This window comes from Sphaeramia orbicularis, chromosome 9 (assembly GCF_902148855.1).
Source record: "Sphaeramia orbicularis chromosome 9, fSphaOr1.1, whole genome shotgun sequence".
NCBI lineage: Eukaryota > Metazoa > Chordata > Actinopteri > Kurtiformes > Apogonidae > Sphaeramia > Sphaeramia orbicularis.
Genome location: NC_043965.1, coordinates 18,354,705 through 18,379,665, shown reverse-complemented (window position 1 = coordinate 18,379,665; position 24,961 = coordinate 18,354,705). Strand labels below are relative to the sequence as shown.

Genomic DNA, 24,961 nt, shown 5'->3' with positions numbered 1-24,961 from the left:
CCCTGACTGTAACAACCTGTACACATTAACAGGCTGTTTGTGGTGCGAGCAAAGGGAGTGGCCAGATGAGTTAATGTTCGGACAGGGCTGTTATCGGATATGAGTGTGGATTGTACGTTGATGTGTCCATGTCCTTTGACATGTGGTTTTGACCAAAGAACAGGGTGATTATGACAATTCAACAATCAGTACACAAACTACTATGAATCAATATATTGTGATACTGTAAGCAACTAATAAGGAGCAAGTTTTTTGTCCAGTTTTTGGAAAACTAGTGTGATTCTTCAGTTGATGTTATGAAGAGAAGCACAAAACCACTTTCTACCTCAAATCTTTGCATGCAAAATATTAATTAAATAACCAGTCCAGTGTGTTTGAGAATCAAAAGTGAATGTGTCTTGATATTGTCCATTTTCCTATATCTGTTTCAACAACATCAAATACTCATGACTAGTAACCACCAATCAGTGTTAGAGGAGTTAATCCACACTGGCCTCACAGGTCAATTTAGTTATGATTCACCATGGTGATCTTTAACATATCTCAATGAATTGTATCCTCATCTTTAAGTTATGTTACAGCACAACTACTTTTTCATCAAAAAATACAAGGAATCAGACTTTTTTAGAACATGCTTTAAAATCAGGCTACAACTATATATAATCCTTACATTTACTAGATAGGCTAACATTTCCAATACCTGTATCTGTGTGAGCCTTCACACTACATAAATATTAGGCTTGTAGTGCTTTACAAGTAATGATATAAACAGACATTAGCCTGCTGTGCATCTTTGAAATTCAAAATTTCCACTCCTCTTCAAGGTATTATTTATTAGTCGTTAAGTTTTGGAAAACATTTGCTAATGCCCCTCAGTGCTGTGTCTGTGTGGTTACCAACATTTTCATAATTGATTTAACAGTTAATATACGCTATTTGAAACATGCTCTGTTTAACTTTCCCACCTGTATCTGCTGCATGCCCTGACTTGCAGTTATCGTTTAACTTGACATTATTTCACCAAGTTTCATGCATCACATAAACCTTGTGCTCAGTGCATTCATGCACACTGCAAAGTGTTGAAACTTTGGTAGTTGTAATTTGCAGGTCCCCATAGTGTAGAACGATCAGAGCTGATTGAAAGATACCAAGGAGAAAACTGACTGATCCACTAAAATGTTGCTAATGTTGTGTTTTTGTTTCACTCAGGCAAATCCCATCTGGCCATTGTCCAGAAGGTGAACAATGAAGGGGAGGGCGACCCCTTCTACGAAGTGTTGGGTTTAGTCACCCTTGAAGACGTGATTGAAGAGATAATCAAATCAGAGATTCTGGATGAATCAGACCTTTACAGTGAGTTAAATCATGTTTTTATCCTTATCGTGTTGTTTGATGTCATTGCAGATTTCACTGTTTGCCTCATTACGTGTTATGAGTATTTTCAGGTTGACTCTGGTACATATCTAAAGATTGAGCCCTAAAAATTCTGCTGTAAATCACTGTGCACCATGCTTTCATTACAGTGACCAACTTTTTTTTACTATTTAAGTGCGCAGTTTATAATGAATACCATTGCTTTGTGTTTATTTTCAGCTGATAATCGCACCAGGAAAAAAGTGGCACCCAATAAGAATAAGAGAGACTTCTCTGCATTCAAACATGAGAGTGAATCTAAAGTCAAGATCTCTCCTCAGCTTCTTCTGGCTGCTCATCGCTTCCTGGCAACAGGTGGGAACAAATCACTCATTGCAGTATTAATAAGACTACATTACCAAAAAACTGCGTTCACCTACTAACTGAAAAACTAATGATGGCACTTTACCTAAGCATGGAAATAATTGGTTACTCAGTATTTCACTTTGGTTGCTTAGCTGAGCTTCATCTGAATCTTGCACATCTACAGGTCGCACACTGTAATACACTCAAACGTCAACCAAATGACTAAATGAGAAGTGGTTTAATGCACAATCAATCAGTTTCGGAAGAATGTTAAATGCTGATTTACTACTGGGGTAACATCAGTAGGTCAGATAAAAAGACACAGGTAGATGCTGTTTTTTAAAGTGATATCATTCCTTCCATAAACAGGGTGCTTGGACAGGTCATGAAAGTCTTAAAAGTATGGAATTTTGGAACGCTGTTTTCCAGACCTTGAAAAGTCTAGCATTTTGAGTGAAAGTCTTAAAAAGTATGGAAAACAGTTTCTCCCATTGTTGAATTTGGAGTATGGTAAAAGGCATATAATTTTACAAGATAAGAAATACACGAGGAAAGCATATAAAATATAGCAGTTTTGAAAAAGTCTGGAATTTTTTATTTGGATAAAGAGCAAGCACCCTGATAAACACTAAAACATTGCGTCACTGGTCATGAAAATACATCTGATATTACTCACATAGACATCTTTTTTACAAATGAGGTAATGTACTAAAGATGTGTTCATATTACATTTAGTGACATATATTTGAGATGTGTCACTTCCTTCCAGTGAAATAGCCTCAAATACTATTAGTAAAGATGGATATCACACCACTATCAGGTGACTACATGAAATGAGCTGTTTCACAGAGTAAACTTACATATTTCAATGATATGTGTAATGTAGCAAAGACTAGTGACTGTAATGTCCATCACTGAGAACTGTAAACACTCTCCTAATGACTGACATACTTTACAGTCAGAAGACCGTTTTATCCAGTAAACAAACTGTGCATGTGAACATATACATGGCCACAGATGAAGGGAGAAACCTGATGGAAGTAGTTTCTTCCAGAATTACAATGGGCCCCATTCATAGAGCACTAAATAGTTTGATGAAAATGATGTGAATCATATGTTATGACCTCACAGTCACTAGATCTCAACCCGACTGGATTCCTTTGGGAGATTTTCAACCAGTGTGTTAAACAGCCTCCTTCATGCAACCCCATGAGGGAATATCTTTTGGTAGAATGGTGTTCATCTCTCCACAAAGTCAAATTCAGGGAGCTGTCCAGGTGTGTGTCACATGATGATCTGACGTCTTAATGTTGTTTTTCCCTTTACTTTATCGCCCATCTGTATGTCTACATTATGCAAGCACATGATCCTCTGGGTGTGATGTCTGTCTGTCATCCCGACAGCAGAGGCAGGTTCTAGCATGCAGGCAGGATAACTTTAGTTTATATACTTAGAGAACCTATTTCAGACATAAGCAGCATATGTGCCCGTGCTTACAGACACAAGAAGACCCTGGACTATGGCCAGCTGGATGTGATACCTCAACACTGCTGCAAACGAGAACGTGTTGCAATCTGCCTGCTTAGCAAGCTGATACACCCTGCCAGAGGCAGTTAGCGAGCTGTTAGCCACTGTTAGCATGACGTAGCACTTCTGTGAATCATAGACATGCTGGAGAAGTGCATGTTTCCTGCACCACTGTAGAGGCATGTCTCTCTGCTGGTTCTGTTTTGTTTTTCAGCGATGTTTCTTTTGTTTTTCTCAGTAGATTAGATTCATCACTCAGGAGTTGTATTTCCTCTCAGATTTTAGTAAACATGCATTACAGTACAGGAGGGAACTGTTTTCCTAATGTTCAATACAGCTGATCATGGATATTTTTCAGACATTGTATATCAATAATTTACATAAAACCATAAGGGCATCATAGAGGCTTTAGCAATCACATGCATTGCAACAGCATCAGTTTTTTCTGAGCAAAAAAAAAACAGGAAGAAAAAAATGTATTCGAGTTATAAAAAGTCATTGATCATAATTTTCTCTTTTTTACATGAACCTGGTGAACTCTGCTGACATAAACTGTATAAACCACAGTGAAAAGAAATTTGTTTGACATTCAGCCCTGGTCATATATGCCTCACCTCTCACTGTGCAGTTCATAGGGGTTTGTTTGCAGTGTGGACTGTTTCTTTGTTCTCTGTTATGGGTGGGGACGAAGGCACTTAGGCTGAGCTGTGATTGCAGCAACCTGCCCCACAACAGTTGGGAAATACATGCAAACAAAGTGCATCTCAGAAGTGACATTAATGAATGATAAAACTCTTTCATTCAGCCACATCATATTCACACACATATTAATTACAGCGGTCAAACAAAAAACAGTACACAAAAAAGCCTAAGTAAGACTGCAAATATGAGTAAAATAAATACGATCCTGCAGGTTATCAAACTTCAGAGTTGAGATTTGTCTCTTTGTGTTGAGAAGCAGATACTGATGTTATATTTAGAGTGACTTTAATTCCAAGTATTGCATCTTTTCCAATTTCATGAGGAGCCATATTAAAATGTGAAGCAGTTTGTAGTTCTTGCACACTGGGGAAATAAATATTTTCAAAGCAATGTATTTGTCAGGATTAAGACTGTTTATTGTCCAGAAGGAAGGAGATTAACATTTCATAAGGTTTTGAAAAGGCTATCTGTCTAATACGTAAATAATCTGTGTGCCCCATGTTATCATTACAAATAATCATTACTGCATTAATTTTTATTTAATTATTCAGGCCTCAAGTTAGGAAAGAAGTCCAGTATTTAGTTGATTGTGATTCTAGCTTTCAGTGTTCTCTAATCCAGATCCATCCAAATAAGATGTCGAGTCTAAAAAGGTTTTCTTTTGGTATTTACAGAGTAACTAGAGATGCATAGAGGATGTTTAATACACGTGACACATTGCAGAAACAGCTGTGGCCTTTTTCACAACAGTTGACAGCTGATCAGTTCAAGATTCAGATTATGAGACACATGGAGGCTTAACTAGAAAAAGGATCATTCAGTTGAACTATAAAAACAGACAGTCCACGATCACAGAGAGGTACCTTCTTTACCTCACAGATCATGTTTAAAGTACAGGCAGCGGTGAGCACAGTGACCAGACATCAGCCAAAGCTAACTAAAAAAAACTAAAAACTGCTGATCTCATGGTGACATTTTTTAGTTTAACTCATTAAAGTGACACTTAAATGACAAGCTGATGTCCAAAGGCTTTCTTTGTTGTTCTTTGCTGGTAAAACAGAGTAATAAAAGATTTGAGGACAGATCTGTTAAACAGGTTTTTCTTAAAAGGAACCAGACCCAAAATAGAGTCATCTATCAAAACCATTCCTCCTGAGGACATAAGGTGCTTTATGTAACTGTCATTACAGCTCATGTACCAATGAACATCTGTACCTGGCACACCCAGCACGTAAATGTTTAATTTGTGTCCATAATAGCAGTACAGAAGCTGAAGTAACCCTAACCCTTTAACTCAGTGTTTTTGTCTTCATGGCTATAAAAGAATCGTACATAAACGTCTGTTTGAACTAAAATAATTGGTTCTTCTGTGTCTTCCTGCAGAAGTGAGTTTGTTCCATCCATCGCAGATCTCAGATAAGGTGCTACTCCGAATTCTGCGTCATCCCGACGTGATCCAGGAGATCAAGTTCAACGAGAGCGACAAGCGCTCGCATCACCATTACGTCTACCAGCGGGGCAAGCCTGTCGACTATTTTGTACTCATCCTGCAGGTACGCACTGATTAGTGATGGGAGGGGTAGATGGGGGGAAGGAAGACACAAGTCGTGTTTGTGCAGGTTGCTCTTGAAGATGTTTTATTGGTAAAATCTGCTTCCTCTGCTTTCTGACCTACAGAAGTGGATATAGAACAGTCTAGACTTGTATTTGTCTTCACATATAGAACATCCTCACAGATATACATCCTCCCAGCAAACAAGCAACACTTGTGCAAACAAACAAAATATCTAATTTTATCTCAAACCAGCTCTCATATATCCCCAGCATAAAGCTTTATGATTCATCTGTCCTTATTTTCCCCTCTTTTTTGTCTCCAGTGTCTGAATATTATATTATAAATAATCTCTAAACTATATCTATCTATAATCTACCATAAAATGAATTTTTAATAGACGTTCACAATAAATAATCAATAATTATTCTAAGTATTAGTCATTCTAGTCATATTCCAAGTGTGAAATGAGGCTGAGAGCCACTAATGACCTGCAGATTTTTGGATATTCTGAAAAAGAACTGCATATCGTTGGGTTTTAAACAATAACCAAACTCTTAGTTTCTGTCAGCTCAGGGAATTTTAAGGACACTTTTTCCATTTTGCTGTCAAATCTATTTATTTTATTTTATTTTATTTTATTAAATTTGAAAATGATAGACATATTCTATAATGAAATGAATCAATATTTATTGGTTTTAAGAGAACACTTTGGGGTTTTCTTTGGTCTGTACTGGCTTTAGTGTAGAGACTCATTTTTAACCACTTTTTCTCATGTCTTGCAGTAAAGATGAAGATATGAATCGGACTTAATTTTAGTTAAAGCTTTAGTATTTTAGCTCAAAAGCTAATTGTGTTTCCAGTGTGACTGACAAAAAACTGAGAAGGACTATTACTGCTACTACTATTGAATGATTAATCTCTGAAGTAACTGTCAGAAAATGAGATAACAAATAGTTTAATAATTGTTTTGTCCTTTTTAAAAGTGAGTTACGAAAATGAAATGCCTTTTTTTTTTTTTTTAGGTTTAAGCCTCTTAAGTGCAATATTTTTTTAATACCTTTATCTTTTATAGTACTGTTAGTAGTTTTCAGGTTAATAAATGAATTAAGATAATGAAATTCAAGAGATGTAGGATTTATGAAAAAGTTATGAAAAAGAGCTTTAGTGTCTGCCAGTGGTGACCTCTTTGACCTCTGTAACATTTGGTTTTATATTGAGTCACTTTAAAAAGCAGGAACATAAATAAAGCAGTGCTCTTAGTCTGTGTAATGAACACATCCCACCCCAGACTCCCTCTAAATGTCACATTCACACTGGTTCAGCCTGGATGAAATGCTGTGCAGCTTGGATTATAAGTCTGCTTTGACCTTCTACACACTCTCTACCTCTGACCCTCATCTCCATCTCCTCCTTTTTTTTCTCCACCTGTCAGGTCATTCCCAGTACATCTGGGGCTTAGAGCTGCTCAGAGGATCTGTCTTATAGATGAACGATCCTCTAAGCTGCGGTGTTTGACAGATGGCGGTAGGCATTGTACAGGAGCGCCGACCTCATGGGGATCCCAAAACTGTTTATGTTTTAATTAACGGAATTTAATCATAAGTCGAGTTGCAAAAACCACAAAACAATCAGTTTAACTTGAATTCCTTGAAGTGTCCCTAGTGTTCAAAGCTACATAGGTGATTGTGATTAACATAAAAGAAAGATTTGCTATTCTTAATGACAAACATGTCTCTTTGGGAAATGGCCCTGTTTAGATATTAATCTTTTGCATATTTTCTGCATCACATCACCGCTGTCATGTCACGGCTGTTTACAGACATTTCAGTAATGACTTTATTGTTCTAGCACTGGTGTGTAACATTTCATAGAAGAACACAGTCAAGCGTGTATATAATGACATTTACATTTGAAATTAGTTCAATAACAATAACATTGCTTTGTAACTGGATTCACTTACAAGACTCAGTAAGTATGAACACAGAAGCTGTAAAAGTTTAAAACTGGGAAACTTACGATGAATTTACTGCAATCAAGCATGAGCAAACTATCTTTCTGTACTATTAAAAGAAAATTAGTCAAACAGCAACTGGATTTAAGTCTAATTGCAAGTAAGTGAGATTTTTTTTTATTTTATCTCTTTACCATAAGGTTGGAAATTAACACTTTTTATCAATTTCATACTCATTGCAAAAGCCAAAAACTGCTTGTTATTAAGCATTTAGTGTTGGTTTTGACAAGCAAAAATAGCAAAGTAAAATCAATATCTGAAGTGAAGTCGGGCAGTCATTTCATTATGAAAGCAGCAGACATCTCGACCATTAGTAAGCACTTCCCATTGCTTAGGTGGTTTTTCATGGTGTTTAGTAACATGTCTGAATCAATTTGCTGGTGTGAACGCACACACACAGAGGATTGGTATCATCTTTAACATGTGGTTTTACAAGTGGTATCCTAGTTGCTTCTGCTTTTTGGCCAACCATTGTCAATGTCATTTTCAAGCCAGAGATTTATCATTCATTGATAGAAAGCATAGTTGGTTTAGGTTGTTAGATCCATAAGTTTAATCCAAATCATGTACCATTAAAATGACTTGCCAGGTAATAAGTATGGGCAGTACGACCAAAATGTAATACCACAGTATACCTAATTTTATCTTGAACAATTGCACAATAGTGTAATTGTTCTGTAAATTCAACTCAAGAATTATTTAAAGTAATCATACGATATGCACATTGTATATTTTAAGTGTCTTACTCAAAACTTACATAAATACAAATAAGAAACATAAAATTAACACCCTTTCAAAGTTGATGTTTTATCAATCCAGTGTGTAAACTGCAGAAATAGAACATGATAGTGTTTAAGAATTGTGGTGTTTTGGTTTGCTTTGAATGAACTAACTGTTTATATCTACAAATGGAGCTGTATAATTTTTCTGTATCTACTCAAAACGGTCTCTGAGTGGGGCAGCACTGTGTTTTCCACTGGACACAGCTCTAAAGTAGAAGAATGAAGTTTGATGCTGAAACTGCAGGATTTTCTTTACACAGTTGAAGTTGATTATGACAGTTATGAGAGTAGATTATATTATGCTATTATATTTGCTGCTGCTTGTTGATCTGTGGTTCAGACTAAATTGTGACAATTCTGTCCATCTTGTCCACGATTGCAAATAACAGGAAACAGAGGTGATTTGTGGTTTCACCATGACCGTGTTTTCAGTCTGGAAACAGAGCTAAGCTAACAGGGCTATGATGCAAACCTGCGACTGATGTAGAATATGAAGATTTTGTTACAGTGTTATTTTGACGAACTGAAATGACAGTTTAGAAATGTTAATCAAGTTCAGCTTCAATACAAATAAGACCAATATTTGCATGCGTACTAGTTTATGTGTGGTAAACGGTCCTGCTGTCCAACTCACTTTACCTTGAGTGGCAGCTGGATTAGATCATGAAACACACAAGCTAAAGTTGTGAAAATCTTTGCATTTTTGTTTAAAGCTATGCTGAACAGGCCCAGAGGATCCGGTGATTGCTAATTCTTTAACTCACCAATCAGTCATTGCAGAACCAATTTTATAATACTTGATTTCACCACTTTTTTTTTTTTTTTGAACTTCTTTTTATTTAGATTTCACATGTGTAGCCATACAGTGCATTGTAACAAATCATTATATAACAGAAATATATGTACATATATACACACATACATACATATATATATTCACATACATACATATATATATACACATACATATATATATATATATATATACACACACACACACATATCTCTCTCTCTCTCTATATATATATATATATATGTATATATATATATATATATATATATATATATATATATATATATATATATATATATATATATCAGTCTTAATGGGGGTAGTAGTCCATGGTTGTTTCAAGTCCTAGGCCACAGGGACCAGAATATTCAGGAGAGATCAACATCAGCCATTAAAATACAACATGGTAGAACCTTGACATTCTTTCAGAATCTGAGATAGAACAAAATAGAAATCCACAACAGCAACAGCAATAAAAAGCAACAACACTTACATCAAATTAAAATGTGACTTAATGTGGGTCCAATTGTTCATAAATATTTCTCTTTTCTTTTGTAACACTGCAGTGGTATATTCCATGTTGTACACATCCTGAATTCTATCCCTCCATTGGACTATTGTGGGGGGTTGTGGCTTTAACCAGGAGGTTGTTATTACTTTGTTTGCAATTAATAAAAGTATTCTAAGCAGTTTTGTTTGACTGTTTTCCTGAAGATTCTCAGGTATTATGCCCAGTATAAAATGTGATGGTTTCATTGGTAGGTCTATGGACAAACATCCTTTTATTTCTCTTTGAATATTTTTCCAATATTCTGATAATTTTGGACAATCCCAAAATATATGTGTATGGTCTCCTACCAAGCCACAGCCCCTCCAACACAAAGATGAGGTATTGCTCCATCTCGATGTTATACAAGGCGTTCTGAAGTGATTTCACTACTTTTAATCTGTATTTACTTTTTTGTCACTGTTTTCTAGTTCTGATGAACTTATAAGGAGGAATTCAAAAGAAGGAAAGCAAAAATATCAGATATGTGATCATGGACATAAAGATGGAGTTTTGAGGAACATAGTTCTGCAGGTCACTAAAGATACTCATCCGTATTGATCCTCATTATATAACACATTGATTATCTGTCAGACAGTTATCAATACACTAATCCTAAACATACACACTTCCATTGCAACTTGAAAATCACTAGTTGTGTTCTGTGTTCACACACTTTAAACATACAAACATCACTAAGTGTATCCACTCTGTGTACATGTACACGTACACTCACATCCAGAGGATGGGAAATTATGCCTCATTGTCATAATCTCACTCTTTCACACACATTTATTTCCCACACATCAGTTATGTCATCACCCTCAAACAGTCATTAGCCTGGTCCTGTAATCCGGGGATCATTTTGACTTTTCTCCTGGCTGCTCGTTACGGTGAGATCTTCCCCCTGGGAGGCCGGATATCGAGAATGTTTTTGAAGACCCCACATGTGGAATAATCTGCTGAGACCTTTTTGGAGGGGGTGGCATTTAGTGTCAGCATGCCAGGGCGGGAATTTTCCACCGGTGCTTTGTGTGGAGGTGCACAGTGCTGCTGAACTTAGTTGTGAATATTTCTGGGTAGTGAGTGTGACTGTGTGGAAAGTCTTCTGGGTTTTAGGGAGTTTTAAAAGTAGCAGGTGAAGTCATATTTCTGTCTTCTAACGTGGGCTGTTGTTTACATTTCCTTTCCTGAAATAATATTTAATTTAGGAAAGGTTTTTTTTTATACCTAGCACAGACACTGACCTTTGAAGGGATTTTTACTTTAGATATTCATGCATATTTTATCACAGTAATTACAGATACTCTGCAGACTAATCAAATATTAATGTCCAGTGTCTGTGAAGAGTCATACATCAGTCTTTGTTTGCTACTCTTTTTCAGTCTTTTGATGAAATGATCAATTGCTGTTGAAGTTGAGTTTACACTTTCTTTTTCAGTCTTTACAGAACTATTTCTGACATTTTGCTTGTGAACAGTCTCGTAGATGGTTGGTATTCATACACTGTTTTCCTTATAATTAAAACATGATCATCCTGAATCCTGACCAAACATGCTCTGATATAAAACCGCCTACAGACACTGGAGATTTAGGGAGGATAAAGGTGAACCATTCCTGTAGCAGTAGGGGTGGGTGGGTGGTACCAAAATCTATTATTTAAGATTACAGGATCACAAACATTGATACCAACACTAATAATGACATTTTTACTCATTAGAAAGGACTTTTATTTTCTGGGGGAGTTTCATATTTTCATTTATCAAACATGAAAATATAAACAGTGTTTGGTCTGAAATAGACTTTCTCTGGGCACCTAGTAGAAAGGCTGGGCTTACTAGTAAAGTGCATGCCATGAATGCTGATGATGTTTTTTGCAGATGCTTAGGTAAATTATTAGACAAAGGTTTTTGAGAACTTAATTCAAATTGTCAATGAGGTCATTCCCTCTGATCCATCAGCGTGATATGCCTCCGGCCTTATCAAATAGTTTCATTGTTTCTAGAATGTGTCACAGTTGTACATTGTAAAGCAATGACATCAAGTCCACAAATCTGCCTTGTTAGAAACTTGCAACAAGGAGTCATGTCAGAGGGGAAGAAATGGTTCAATGTGTGGCGTAATTTCTTGTGAAAACATGACAACAGTGTCACAAACAAAAATGACCATTTCAAGTAGCTGTAGCAAAACCAACAATATGCTATGTGTCAGCTTGATTAACATGATCTTGAATTCCAGGGATACTATGTATTTGGTGTTTGAGTGCCACTGCTTCCCTGTCGAGCAGCACGTCCAGTATCAAGGGCAGATGTCCTTTCTGTAATCACAGTCGCACCACACACTCAGCAGATGCTTTTTGTTTTGCATAGAAAAGCCTCTATAAGCTTCTAAGATTCTGAAAACCTACGTAGACCTTCTTTTTCTACACAGAAAACTGATCAGGAATCAACATGGGTATTAATAAAAAAAAAAAAAAAAGAAAAAAAAAAGGAAATTGATGATGACACTGGCTCCATTTGGTGCCAAGAATAATTATCATCTAGTCATCTCACATTCATCACAAGAAGAAATATACCAGAATCACTACAGCATAATGCTAGTAAATAAGACAGCAGATTCAGGTCAGCAGGAGCCACAAGTTATTGTAACTAAAACACAGTATATCCACAACAGCACGTTTATCTTTATTTTTGGCATTCTGGGTGTATTTAATATGTGTGATGTGTGGGAGATGGGTCCACACATGAGAACCAAAAACGTCACACACAGATCATTCAGCATCCTCGTTCCACTCCTTTTACAGTGCGAGTGTTTATGTGTGTGTTTTCCTGGTAATCTACACTGTCAGCAGGCAGGCAGCTTGTTTATGACCGGAGTGATTCATGCGTCTATAAAGATGCTCTGTGATTTTCACAGGACAGAGTTGGTCTGTAGACTCTGAGCCACGGAGTCTAAAGGTCACTGAAGTATTCACAGGCTTCCAGAGAAATGTAATGGAAAAAAACAGACATACTTTTCTCAGTTACAAATATCTGGACATGTCTGATTTAACAGAGGAAATGATGTTCAACTCACAACTATGTTGTTTATTTAATGTTAACATTGAGATCGGACAGAGGACTATTTTTACTGTCCTCATAAATGTCATCTTGTTGTGTGTGTTATTCTTCTATGTACAACTTATATGTGAGCATTATTATAGACATTCAACCTTGGACCTCTGTCTTATTCCTGGTCAGGGTAGGTTGTCCTAGAATGGCCCTACCACATGTCACATAGAAGTAAATTCCCAGAATCCTTTGTGAACCAAGAGAGTGTTTACAAGAAATATAAAAAAAAGTGCTCATATTTTAGAAACTGGTTTAAATACTGAAACACTTTTTTATGTATTGATCAGTTTTGTCACTGACTGAGGTGTCCAGGTGAAAGTCCAACTTCTCCCTCAGATATTTGATAATACTGCCAGTCTGAAGAATATCCTGATCATGACTGACGCCTGAAGAAAGAAGGCTAATTGAATGACTTAAAGATAATAAAAAAAGATAATAAAAAGAATTTTCATGGTCTAAGTGTGGTGGCAGATGGATACTGTGTTGAATAAAACTTGCTCTTCTCTGACAGGCAGCTCTGCTGCAGTTATGTTTAGAGACAAGATCACTGGAGGAATCATCCATGAAGTTTACTGGTACTTAATTACAGTAACTGGTCTAACTTAGCAGCATTAGCTGATATTAGCATTAACTTGTATTTAATTATGTGGTCTGTCAGCTAGCCTGCTAATTAGCTCAGGTAGCCGTTGCTAGTGTGTTTATACATTTCCTGACTTTGGCTTTACTGTTATCAAACATCTGTTTGTGTTAACATTTGTTTAATTGAAAGTACTTGATGGTGATTATTATTATGCTGTTAGTTGATGTAGTCAGTGTTTTCATTAAGTTCCTGTTTCATCCTTTGCTCTTCTTTATTTCCACTCACTTGCTTCCATAAAACAAACATGGCTTTGTAACTGTAGTTCACTAACCTATGGATGACTGAACAGAGGGTCCCTACACAATAATATAATATTCTAAGTTCAAAACAATCAAGATTTCAGAGTTTACGAGGTGCAGTGATGCCAGAACTCTACCTGTGCCCTGCTTCGTGGATGTCATTTACTTCTTCTGTATAATAGATTGTAATAGGCTAATACTTGTCACATCATTGCCTCTCTGCTACTTTTCCTTTACATCATTTGCTAAATGAACAAAATTAATATTTTGATTACTTACAAGTACTTTCTTTCATTATTCTCAGGGGCTTGTTTCTGTCTTTTATCATTTAATCCATCCGTTACTGTAAGAAGATCCATATTCTGAGGCATCTGTGACCCTTTTTTCTGTATGTTATAGTAGGTAATAACCTTGCACGCTTGAGCATAAACGTTTTCCAGTTTTATATATATGTTTTTAAACTGGAGACAAAATTAATTGTATTGCGTCAACGTCTCTGTGTTCTCTCCATCATTATGATCAGTAATAATAACACTGTTCTCAGTGGGTTATCTTTGCTGATGCTTGGGAACATACTGACATTATTAAAAAAAATTAATTTTTTGTAATTATCTGATCGTTTGGTCATGTAAACATCAGTGTTGTAGTCACATTCCAGGGTAATTACGTCAGGACATATTTGTGTGCAGCTCTTCCTGTTGTGTATGAGAGCTGGAAATGTGGAACCATATGAGAATAAGAGATATTCCACGACTTAAAAGGAGGTGTCTGTGGACTTTTATGGACCAGATTTGGTTGTAAACTATTACAGAGGGGACATTTTATGCATTGTCAGGATGTTTTAGCTGACTGTCACTACTGTTTGAGGGTTAACTCTTTGGCTTAAAATTGGATTTAATATTTGTTCTATGTGATTTAATTGTAAAGGTCAAGTTACGGTGCTGGGAAATATATTACTGTAGATCAGCGAGAGTCACGCACAAAAATAGAAACTCAGATTTGTGTGTTTGTGACACAGCATGTACTCGGACCTTTAGCTCAGTGTATGATCACACTGACTCACTGTGTTACATCCAGCTGAAGAATTTTGTGTTGAACGTGTATGTGTCATTGCTCAAGTGACTCAGTGACTTTGCAGAAACTGTTGGAGGAACTGGAGGAAACAGTTCAGTCTGACATCAACCATTAACTGAAGTCAGCTATTCATTTTTACACCAAACACAGGGTCACAAACCACTAAACACTGAGGCCAGTACAACGTAATGCACACACAATCATACAACCACAAGCAAGACGCACACAGGGTCGTGGTCATGTTGTGTGAGTGTATGTGTGTGGTTTCAGCCCATTGGTTTTGTTAACAGACCTGTGACAGTCATTTATCAGTCGTTGGCAGGAGCTCATCACAGCCTCACACACACACACACACACACACACACACACACACACACACACACACGAAGCAGACAGTTTCCTCATGTTACCTCTGAACTGGATTTTCCATCCAGCTACAACACATAGCCAGTTAAGCTTTATCTGCACTCTGGTGTAGTGAAGTGCAGTTAGTGCCACAACTAATGTCTTTTCTTAATTCATTGATTGTTTAAAAATGGAAGAAATATGCAAAAGTATCATTATTATCGTTTGCCGATGCCCAATGTTCTATTCAAATATATAGGGAGGATCTAGTAGCAGAAATTAAATCCAATTTTCATAATCATCTTTTTATTATTGTCTGGTCATGCAAAATAAGAATTACAGTCTACTGTAGCTCTGAACAGACCACATCTTCTTTTTCTGTTTTCTACCCTGTAACATCTAGTTAAATTATTCTGACATACAATATTTGATTTGAGAATTTAAAAAAAACAAAACAAAACAGAATGGACTCCCATCTAATTGATGATTTTATTTTGATTAAAATACTTAAGTCTACCTTGCTTGTTTAGTGTATTTGAGGTACAATTACAGTGATTTTTTTTTCCTCAGGTGATGCTAATGACTTTAAGATCTTCAATGCACTACTGAACTGAACTGAATGATACAGAAGATTCTTCATTCTCACTGATAGAAGAGAAACTAAACTAAAAATAGACTGAATATTCAGTAAATAATTCACTGATAACTTATTGTAATTTTTAGTTTGCTGATTTTTCTTTTCTTGAACTGATGGATGTGGAATTTTCCTCTGGGCATCAACTAAGTGTATCTGTGTCTTTAAAACTTGTCTTAACTGTCCTCAACTAGCTGATGTCTCTCACCTCAGTGTCTTCCCTCAGCGCTCTGATATAAAATCTTCACTAACTCCTACATATTCTCTGTCCTGCTCTAGTGGCTCTACATTTCTGCCATTATTGCATCACTTTCATTTGATCACTGACATAAAAAAAGTCTCCACCAGCAATGGCACATTTTTATCAACAACGTTGGGGTACAAATACTCACTTGAGGCGACTCAGAGGCTCTGGTTGAAAGCAATGTGGACTGATGTACTTTAAAACCTTACCTTGATGTATGACAGTTTGAAAGACTTCGACAGGGACACAGAGTGCTCTGTCATGTTGTTGATGAGTTATAACCACTTGAACTTTGGCAAACACCCACCCACCTTTCTGTCGAACCTTAAGCTGAAACTCAATGTTCTTCTCTTGTGCGTCTCCATTGATTATTATCATGGACATTGAATTTTGTGAGAATAAACCTGAAAGTTGTATAATTTTTCTGTGTGTTGAGAGCGCGTTTCTGTGTATATTGTTTTTTTTTTGTGTTGATTATTCTCACCCTCTTACAGTAGGTTTGAGCTTTTCGTTTACAGGGAAAGTAAAGAAAAATACAGGTAGAAAGTGAATACATTAAAATATATTCAGAGAAAGATTGTTCAATCTGCTGCAGTTAATTTCTTTTTGTTTTTTAAAGTTACACTGCTGAAGTTCTTGACCATTAACCATTTCTTTGATATAATACGACAATATGCTACTGTTCCAACATTGGTATCAACTTGGCTCACTTCAACTTGGCATGGCTCAGCTCAGTTTGAACAGCAGCACAAAGCATTTCCACTGGAAGTACTGTATAGTGGTTGTCATAGAAACCTGGTGTAAACTAGTGTGACAGAGTAACTACAGGTACAAGTGAGACAACAGTGGAGGAGGATGAAACTTAAAAGCTTAATTTAAAATTTCAGTAACTAAACATTATATAAGATTTTGTCATTCGAGAATATAGTTGTTTGTGCTTTTGTGGTCAGTTTATCTTGTAATTTAGTCTTTGTTAATTTGATCTGTTTTCTGAAATTTCCTGCTAGTATGTCCTTGTATCCCACATCTTGACATGTTGATGATGACGATGATGATGATGATCTGTGATCTACAGTACATGGTTACAGTATCACCCTAACTGATGGTGCATATATATTTGCTGGTATCTGGTGGTCCCTGCTTTCATGCAGCAGAAACACCAAAAAGCCATGCTCAGTTGAGGTGAGTCTAGCTTTTACCATCACTGGGATCATATCTTTCAGCCAGAGATAGCGTTTTTCATTAACACTACAGACCCCAAACATGTTCAGCTTACTGCCAGACATGACAAGAATAAGCATCACTTGACAAATAACTTGATAATGATCTGGAACTAATCTAATCAAACTCAGGGGTTGATGCAGAGTATTGGTTTATTGGCAGGCGGTACTGTCAGTGCAGATCTTGGAAAACAGGTCTGACCAGAGAACGGGCGAGCTTTACACCTCTCACTCCGCCTCCCTTTGTTTCTATTCTTTCTCCTTCCTCCCCCATGCCTTCTTTTACAAGAAACACCAATCATGTAACAGAGGATATGGCCTCATGTCACCTGGACTCAGCCCTCTGCATGCCTGTGAGTCCTCCTCTGAGTGTGCATGTGTTACAGGCGAAGTGTGTGACCCCAGCTAATGCACACATACAGAGTTGACCATATGTTGAAAGGTGATTAGCATCTTTCCAAATCTGATGATTTGCTTTAAATGGAGGAAAGCTGGTGACAGAGCCAAGGAGGTTTAACCTTTTCATGAAGGGTCAAATAACAAGTCACACCGGCTTAAACTATGCATACTTTGGGGTTTTATGGTTGGAGAAAGGTCAGATTATCCAAGAAATTTTGGTAACCAAATCTAACTGCTGGCAAAATTTCAGTGGTTCATTTTATGTCGGGGTTGCGTCTTAATTAAGGATGAAAGGTTTTCAAAGAATGTCCTCTCCTCTTTCAGCAGTATGTGTCCTTGAGCAAGGCATGCAACCTCTGATTGCTCAGCAGCCAAAGGTAGAAGCCTCTGGTTGTACTGAGCAGGTGTGAATGTGTGTAACTGGATGAGTTTGGACCAGAGCTGCAGCAGAGTCATACACGCTCCGTCAGTTTAACCTCTCAATGACAAAAAGTATTTCAACTCACAGGGAGTGAAGCAGTGAGGTTATTTTCATTAAAGGTACAATGTGTAACTTTTCTGCATTCAAATATCTACAGATATCTGAGCCTTCGGGTTTTACTGTATCTTGCTGATGAGTGTATATAGTTGTATCAAATGTTTCCAAGAAAAGTGTATGCAATTTTTTTTTTTTTTTTTTTTCAGTTGAACAGCCGGTTTCATTTGTTTGCCTTTCAGTGGAATCTGGTTAAAATGTTACAGACATGAATGTAAATCATAGAATGTCCCAGAATTACACTCAATGATAGTAATACAGCAGTATAATGATAACAGAGCATTTTAAAAGTGACATTTGGTTTTAGTTTGCTTTGTAAAAGAAGAAAGCCGAGTGGAGGCCAGTCAATCTAGTGTATGTTTAGCAATAAGAACATGAATAGAAATGCTAATTTTGGTAACAACGTGGTTGAAAGTATGAATTAATGCAGTAATGACCGATCACAGGTCTGTTATGTTGAGTCTGTTGGCTTCTAATGGACCCAGAATAGATGAGGATAAGTAGAAAACTTTACATTTATATCAGTGTCTTTGGGTTTATATTGTCAGCGGGACACAATGAATAAACTGAAAAGATATCCCAGGCTTTGGGGAAATTTGATTGGAAATTTATCATAGTTTCCACACATATAAAATAAACCAAATACAAGTATGTCAAAATGAGTATCAGGGAAACTCAATCAGTAAAACACTTAGTGCTACATAGTGCAACAGGAATCACCAGGTCAGCAGCATTTAGCAACAGTTACAGTTGGGAAATGGCTATGAGTGGCATGTGACGGTGTCTTCAGGGAAACATTAGATTGACAATAGCCTTGCATAACAAGCAAGAAGTGACTATGTAGGTTCTCATTTGCCTAGGTCATCATTCTTTTACTGGTTTAGCTCTAAACCAGTTCAGCTGAACCGAGAAGAACTACCAAGAAGAAGTAAGAAGGGACTTTTCTCATTGTTGTGCTGACCTGAATCATAGGTAGAAACAGATTGTTGATTACTTACTTACAGGAACACACATGGATAATTGCAAACATCACAGAGTCCCATGGGATGGCTCACAGTGATTGGCTGAACATCGTGGACAGCAATGGATGATAGAATCAACCCAATCAGCAGTTTATGTGTTAGAAAGACATGTTTTAAGGGATTTTTAATGCCATCCATGAGCTGTTGCAATGATGATATGAAACAGAATCACTAACACTGACTTCAGACAGTATTTATGCAGCAACTAAATCACGATGCATGTTCAGAGCAGTCACAGGAAGATGGGTTTTGGTCTTATCAGTGTTGACATTGGCTGTGAAGCGTTCAGTGCTGAATTTGAGTCGTTGGGTGTTGGAGCCTAATCCAACTCAGCGTTTGCAATGGGAGCGGCTTAGTATCTTCAGTCTTAGATCCAGTTGCACATCCTTCTATAAGAGAGTCTGTCATATCAATCCCACATGCATCAGTATGAATTATTAATCACAATCTGATTTGAAGGAGTTGGTACTACAGTTGAAGGTACATTTGAGGACCTTAGGATCTTAATAATCTGTATCTCTGAATGTTGATCTATGAACCAAAACAAAATGTGACGATTAAAAGTTATCTAGACTTGATTTACAGTCTCTGATTCATGTTTCACTTTGAGGATGCAGAAACAAGCTGATGATCTTATGATCACGCATACAGGTGTATTTTGTCTCTGTTTGTTGATGTACTTTTAAAGAGGATTTTATTAATGGTCTGTTTTACAGGAAACAGTTTGCAGATATTCAGCTATTAATTACTCCCAAAATAATTTTCAATCCAATGCAATATTTATATTCACAGAATAAATCCTGATTGTCTTGTCAAAGTCATGAGAAAATCAAAAAGGCAAAAAAAATACTATTAGGATTTCAAAGGATATTTATGTTTGACCATTTATTACTTACTAAACACATAATGTTGTATCCCATACACTTGTGTGTTTCTGTTGTGTGTACTTGAGTGGTTTGTTTGGGATGCTTTTGCTGGGAAAGGGTCATTGTTGACATTCACTAACTTCATTTCTTCTATCGATGGTAACAACTACAGGTTGGAGTTTCTGTGTGTATCCTAACACTTGGTCTGTTTTGGAGCTTGCCATTTTAAGTGTGTAGTTGCCCAGAAATGTATGTATTTGTTTTCTGGAGGGGATGGCTAGGGAGATTTTGAAATGTGCATCACAGATACTCAAAGAAGAACCAATGGGAGGTTGACTGATACAGACGCTATGAAAGTCAACATGTCGTGGGTTTTATAACATTTTGTGCATCATTTTGAAGCCTGGTTTATAAGGTCAGGTTGGTGGTTTTAAACTGCATTGATGTGGGTTGTACATGACCCATCAGTAGCTCTGGGAGAGTACAGTATATACTCTACAACATTTCCCAGGGAAGAGCTATATTCAGCAAAATGTCACTTGGATTTGATACTTAATTGTTGCTGTGGGACGCAACAAGCTCTCTACACTGTCTTATTTGTCCTCTCTTCATCTGCCTTTATTTTACCACCTGTTCTGTTTTCATCAGCCCACTCCCTGGGGGGTGGGGGCTAGGGTAGGGGGGGTAGGGTAGGGGTAGGAGGATGGCAGGATGGGGGGGGGGGGGGGGTGATGGTGTGGATTAACTGTGCTGTGTTGTTGCTGCAGTTCACACATTCCAGTGGGCCGATTCAGGCCAACTCTCTGAACCAACACAGAGGCCTCCTCAACCCCCTTCTGTCCTCTCACCTCCCCACCTCCCGCTACAGTACATCTCAGTTTCCTCCATCCCCCTGATACTGTACTCACTTTCAGTTTTTGATTAAACAGCCTATGCTTTGTCTCCCTCCTTCCACTTTTCATCTACAGCACATCCTGCTCCTGCGGTCATATTTTAGGAGTCTAATAGTGTCCCGCATACTCACAAATGCAGCAGACTGTGTGGAGGATAAATATTGTATCTCACCATGTTCATAACCTGTGATTACACTGCCCCTCAGAGGCCAATTATGTAAATACATTATCTCCATATTTGCTGTATCAGTCCTTAAAGTTCTTTGTTACCCATTAGTAGGCTGGTTCTGAAGTACTTTCATAGATTAAAGCAGTCAGTGCAGGTTTGGTCTAGAAAAACACGTCTAGCCTGGTCTTAAAGGACCTCTAACCTGCAGAAAAATGTTACTCATATGACTTCAAGTGGAAAGTTTTTGTGTCACATGTTGTTTCAGCAGCCTTTCATCTTCAGCAAAGTAGCAGTTAATGGGAGAAGCAACATTCTCAGTGATTCCTCGAGTATTTTATACATTAATATGACTTTGAAGAAAACATAAGTAAACATTGGCTGCATTATTATGTCAAACAGTAATCTCAACTTGTGATAAATGGCATTATACTGTACTGAAACCTGCAGTCAGTTTAGTAGCAGTTGAAAATGAATGAATGTTGCAGGTGCATTATGTTGTACTTACGGATAAATAGTTTAAATGTAAATGAATACTTTCATTCATTCATTCATGCATTTCCCACAAATACTCGATCCTTTGCTGTGGGCTAGAGCTGATCTCAGCTGATATCAAGCAAAGGCATGTACTCCCCAGACACACCATCAGGAAAATGCTTGCTATAGCTCAAATATTTGTCCCTCTCATCATGATAAAAATAAATACTTGTTTTACTTGTCATTTTATTTTGCCTTTGTCTTCATGTCAAGGAGGTCACATGAGTATGTGATGTTAACACTTTTACAGATGCAACCGATGTTACAAAGTTTCTGTTGTTGATTTCAGGGGCGAGTGGAGGTTGAGGCCGGAAATGAAAACATGAAGTTTGAGACTGGACCTTTCTCTTATTATGGCGTCATGGCTCTGAGTGCTCCTACGCTGGGTGAGTCCTCTCTTCTATTCTTCTCTTGTTAGCCTCATTTGTCCCCTTATCCTCTCTCATCTGCTCTCCTCCTTGCACCTCTACTCTCCTGGAGGTAAAGAGCTCCATCTACTGGACAGTTTAAATCATTGCTCTGAATGATGTCTCAAGCCAATGCCCATTAGTAGTTAAATCACTGTATATTATCAGATATTTCTTATGTTGTTCAAATTCAGAGAAATCTGTAGTTATATTCAGTATAACAGCCCATTTTATTTTGTCGCCGTCAGTGGCATTATGATCCCATGCTACTTCACAGTGTCATCTCATCTTCTTCTACTGTTTTGATCATGGGACCTCCTGGCAGCAGAAGTGTTTACATAATGGCTCAGGATTCATATAGCTTTTCATGATCAAAGCAGGCCTCTTATTTAGTTACATGTTTACATAGCTTTAGTCTTAGAAGCAGAGACCTGACATTTGAGAAAACCTATGTAGCAGACCAGGATGTGTTTGTGGTGTGTTTTCACATGATAAACCAGTTCTAAACTCAGTCGCCTCCTTCATATAATGTGTTTTTTTTTTTCTCTCTCTTTTTTGTAGTTTATCAGGATTCTGTCTGCGTATTTATTTCGCTTATTGAGATTATGTTCATAGAGAATAGCTTGTTTTTAGCAATTTTGGCTTAGCCAGAGGGGATGTACAAACATCACAATGAAATACAACCACAGGAAGGAACACTAAATTACAGTATGTAATGAAGACATATTATTCTACAATATTCCCACCAGGGGAATGTGTTTTTACTATATGAAATTATAGCCAGCGCTTCTCAGTTCTATTTAGGAACAGAAAACATGTAGTTTTACGCTGAGTTATGTGAGCAAGAGTTCACCGAGTGCATTGGGAGGCTTCATGTGTCGGATGGATGAGAGAAGTGGAATGCGGTAATGGTTTCTGAAATCTCCTCCTCTGATGACCTTTGAACTCCTCCCCTCCCTCCCTCCCTCCCTCCCTCCCTCCCTCCCTCATGCTCTTTTACTCCCTCAAATACAACAGTCCGTGCTTCATATCTCTGTCTGCCAGATTAAATAAGTTTTGTGTTGTTTCTTTTCGGCTGTACATTTGTGTCAGTTTGATCTTTCGTTCATGTGTGTTTTATATTTATTCTTCGGTCTTTATGTCTTTTCTTTCACAGCTCTGTCTGGATTATCTGTCAGTAATTTAATCCATTAAGACCTACGTTAAGGTACTCTCTAAAAACATTCTGGGATTGTTTGAAAACAGTGACCTAAAATGTTAGAGTTTTCTTGAAAAGTTAGGTGGAATTAGTGACATTCACAAGTCAACAGTCTGTTAAATTGTAAAAACACACAAACTTCATACCACGTCATAAAGTTGGAAATCAATGCTGAAAATAAAACCATGCAATGGATGATCTGTGTCCTGGTCTGAATGGGTTAATGGATCATCAGCTCTAAAGTGATGGCGACCTCTGGTGACAAACCACGTAGTCTAATTATTTCTGTTTTGTCTTTACTTCCTAAGACTCAGGTGAGTCTCTCTCTCTTTCAGGTACTACAGATACCAGATTTAAAACCCATCTTTTTTTTTTTTTTTTTTTTTTTTAATTTCCAGACCCTCCTCAGCTCTCACCAATGTCAAACTAATTCGGTCGTTTCATCACAGTCAAATGTTCAGTAACAGCAATGGCAGTCATACCTGAAAACTTCACCTCACCTTCCAACATCACAAGGAAGTTCCCTGGAGCTGCATATTGTCATGATTTTTTGCATGTTTGTTTTCATCTGGAAGCAGATCTGTCTGTTTGTCTCTCACTGATTGTCCCCTCCTTCATCTCCCTCCTCCTCCACCCTCTGTCCCATTGATCACCTCCTCCTCTGCCCCTACATCATTCTCTCCTCTCAGCAGCTGCTCCCCGTCATCGCCACCTCTCCTTTAAGAGGTTTTCTCTGTTCTCTCGGTTGCCAGGTAACCTCCGGCATGTCTGGGTCCTTTAACATTAAGGATGGACGGGTGGGGCTGAATTAGCGGGCCTCCCTATTGATCTGCCAGGTGTTACCTAGAAGAATTACACAGAAATCAGTTACATGTTAAATGAAAATCTGATCCCCGAGGGTGCAGAATCGTACTTCTTTTTGTCCCCTTGTTAGTCTCAATTTACCTTTTAAAGATGGTGTCAGGTGACAACAGATGCTTTTTGGCAAGTACACTGTTTGTTCAACTAGCCTCGTTTGCACAGTATTTTATTGAGTTAACAATTTACTTGCATGAACGTTGCAAAGACAGTGCTGTAGGAGGCAGTGAGGAGGTGTTGGGTTCATCTGTTTTCAGGAAAAGCGGAGGTGGAGGTCAGCTAATGTCAGTTTCAGTACAGCAGCATTCATTTGATTTTCGGTTAGAAATGCAGTGCAGGAGTTTTTGTAAATTTTGTGAAGTTGCTCTCTGCTGTTTAAAAAAAAAAAACAACTATATTCAACCCTCTCACTAAGCCCCTTCCCTGGAGCTCAGAAATAAAAATGTATATACTATGTATTTAGGCACTTAATGTGTTGGCAATGATTCATGTCTGCTATTTAGCTACTACAAACATTACACCACCATCTTTATCACAATATGAAGTCATTAATAGAATGGTAGCTACTCTTAATTACGCTAACGGTAACAAGCAATCTAGAATTGACTCTCTTAGCACACAGTTGTTACCAAACATTGAAAAATGTATATGAAACAAGTCTTAATGGTGGTTATTTTATGTCATGTATAGTATTTATTGAACCTCAAAGGATTCACAGCAACCTAACATAAATTTACAGTGAATAACCTACAAAGAATGGTTAAACACCTTTGTTTACCAAAAACTGCTAATTACACAGCATTAGTATCTTTAATATGTTGTTGATCAAATTAACTCTAAATTAATTTTGTTTTATGAACCTCTCATTGATATGAAAATTTTAATGATTTCCTTTAAAATATCTCTTCCATAATGCTGATAAAGCCATAGCATGACAT

The 24,961-nt window shown here is 37.3% G+C and overlaps 1 protein-coding gene across 1 annotated transcript in view; it reads left to right on the top strand.

Moving 5' to 3' along the window:
• The window catches only part of LOC115425995 (metal transporter CNNM4), a 56,293-nt gene that overhangs the window by 19,658 nt on the left and 11,674 nt on the right, over positions 1–24,961 (top strand). The window contains exons 2-5 of the mRNA XM_030143904.1: positions 1,210–1,353; positions 1,594–1,728; positions 5,332–5,501; positions 21,850–21,946. Coding sequence (XP_029999764.1) covers positions 1,210–1,353; positions 1,594–1,728; positions 5,332–5,501; positions 21,850–21,946 — 546 coding nt within the window. The remainder of the gene's footprint in view (positions 1–1,209; positions 1,354–1,593; positions 1,729–5,331; positions 5,502–21,849; positions 21,947–24,961) is intronic.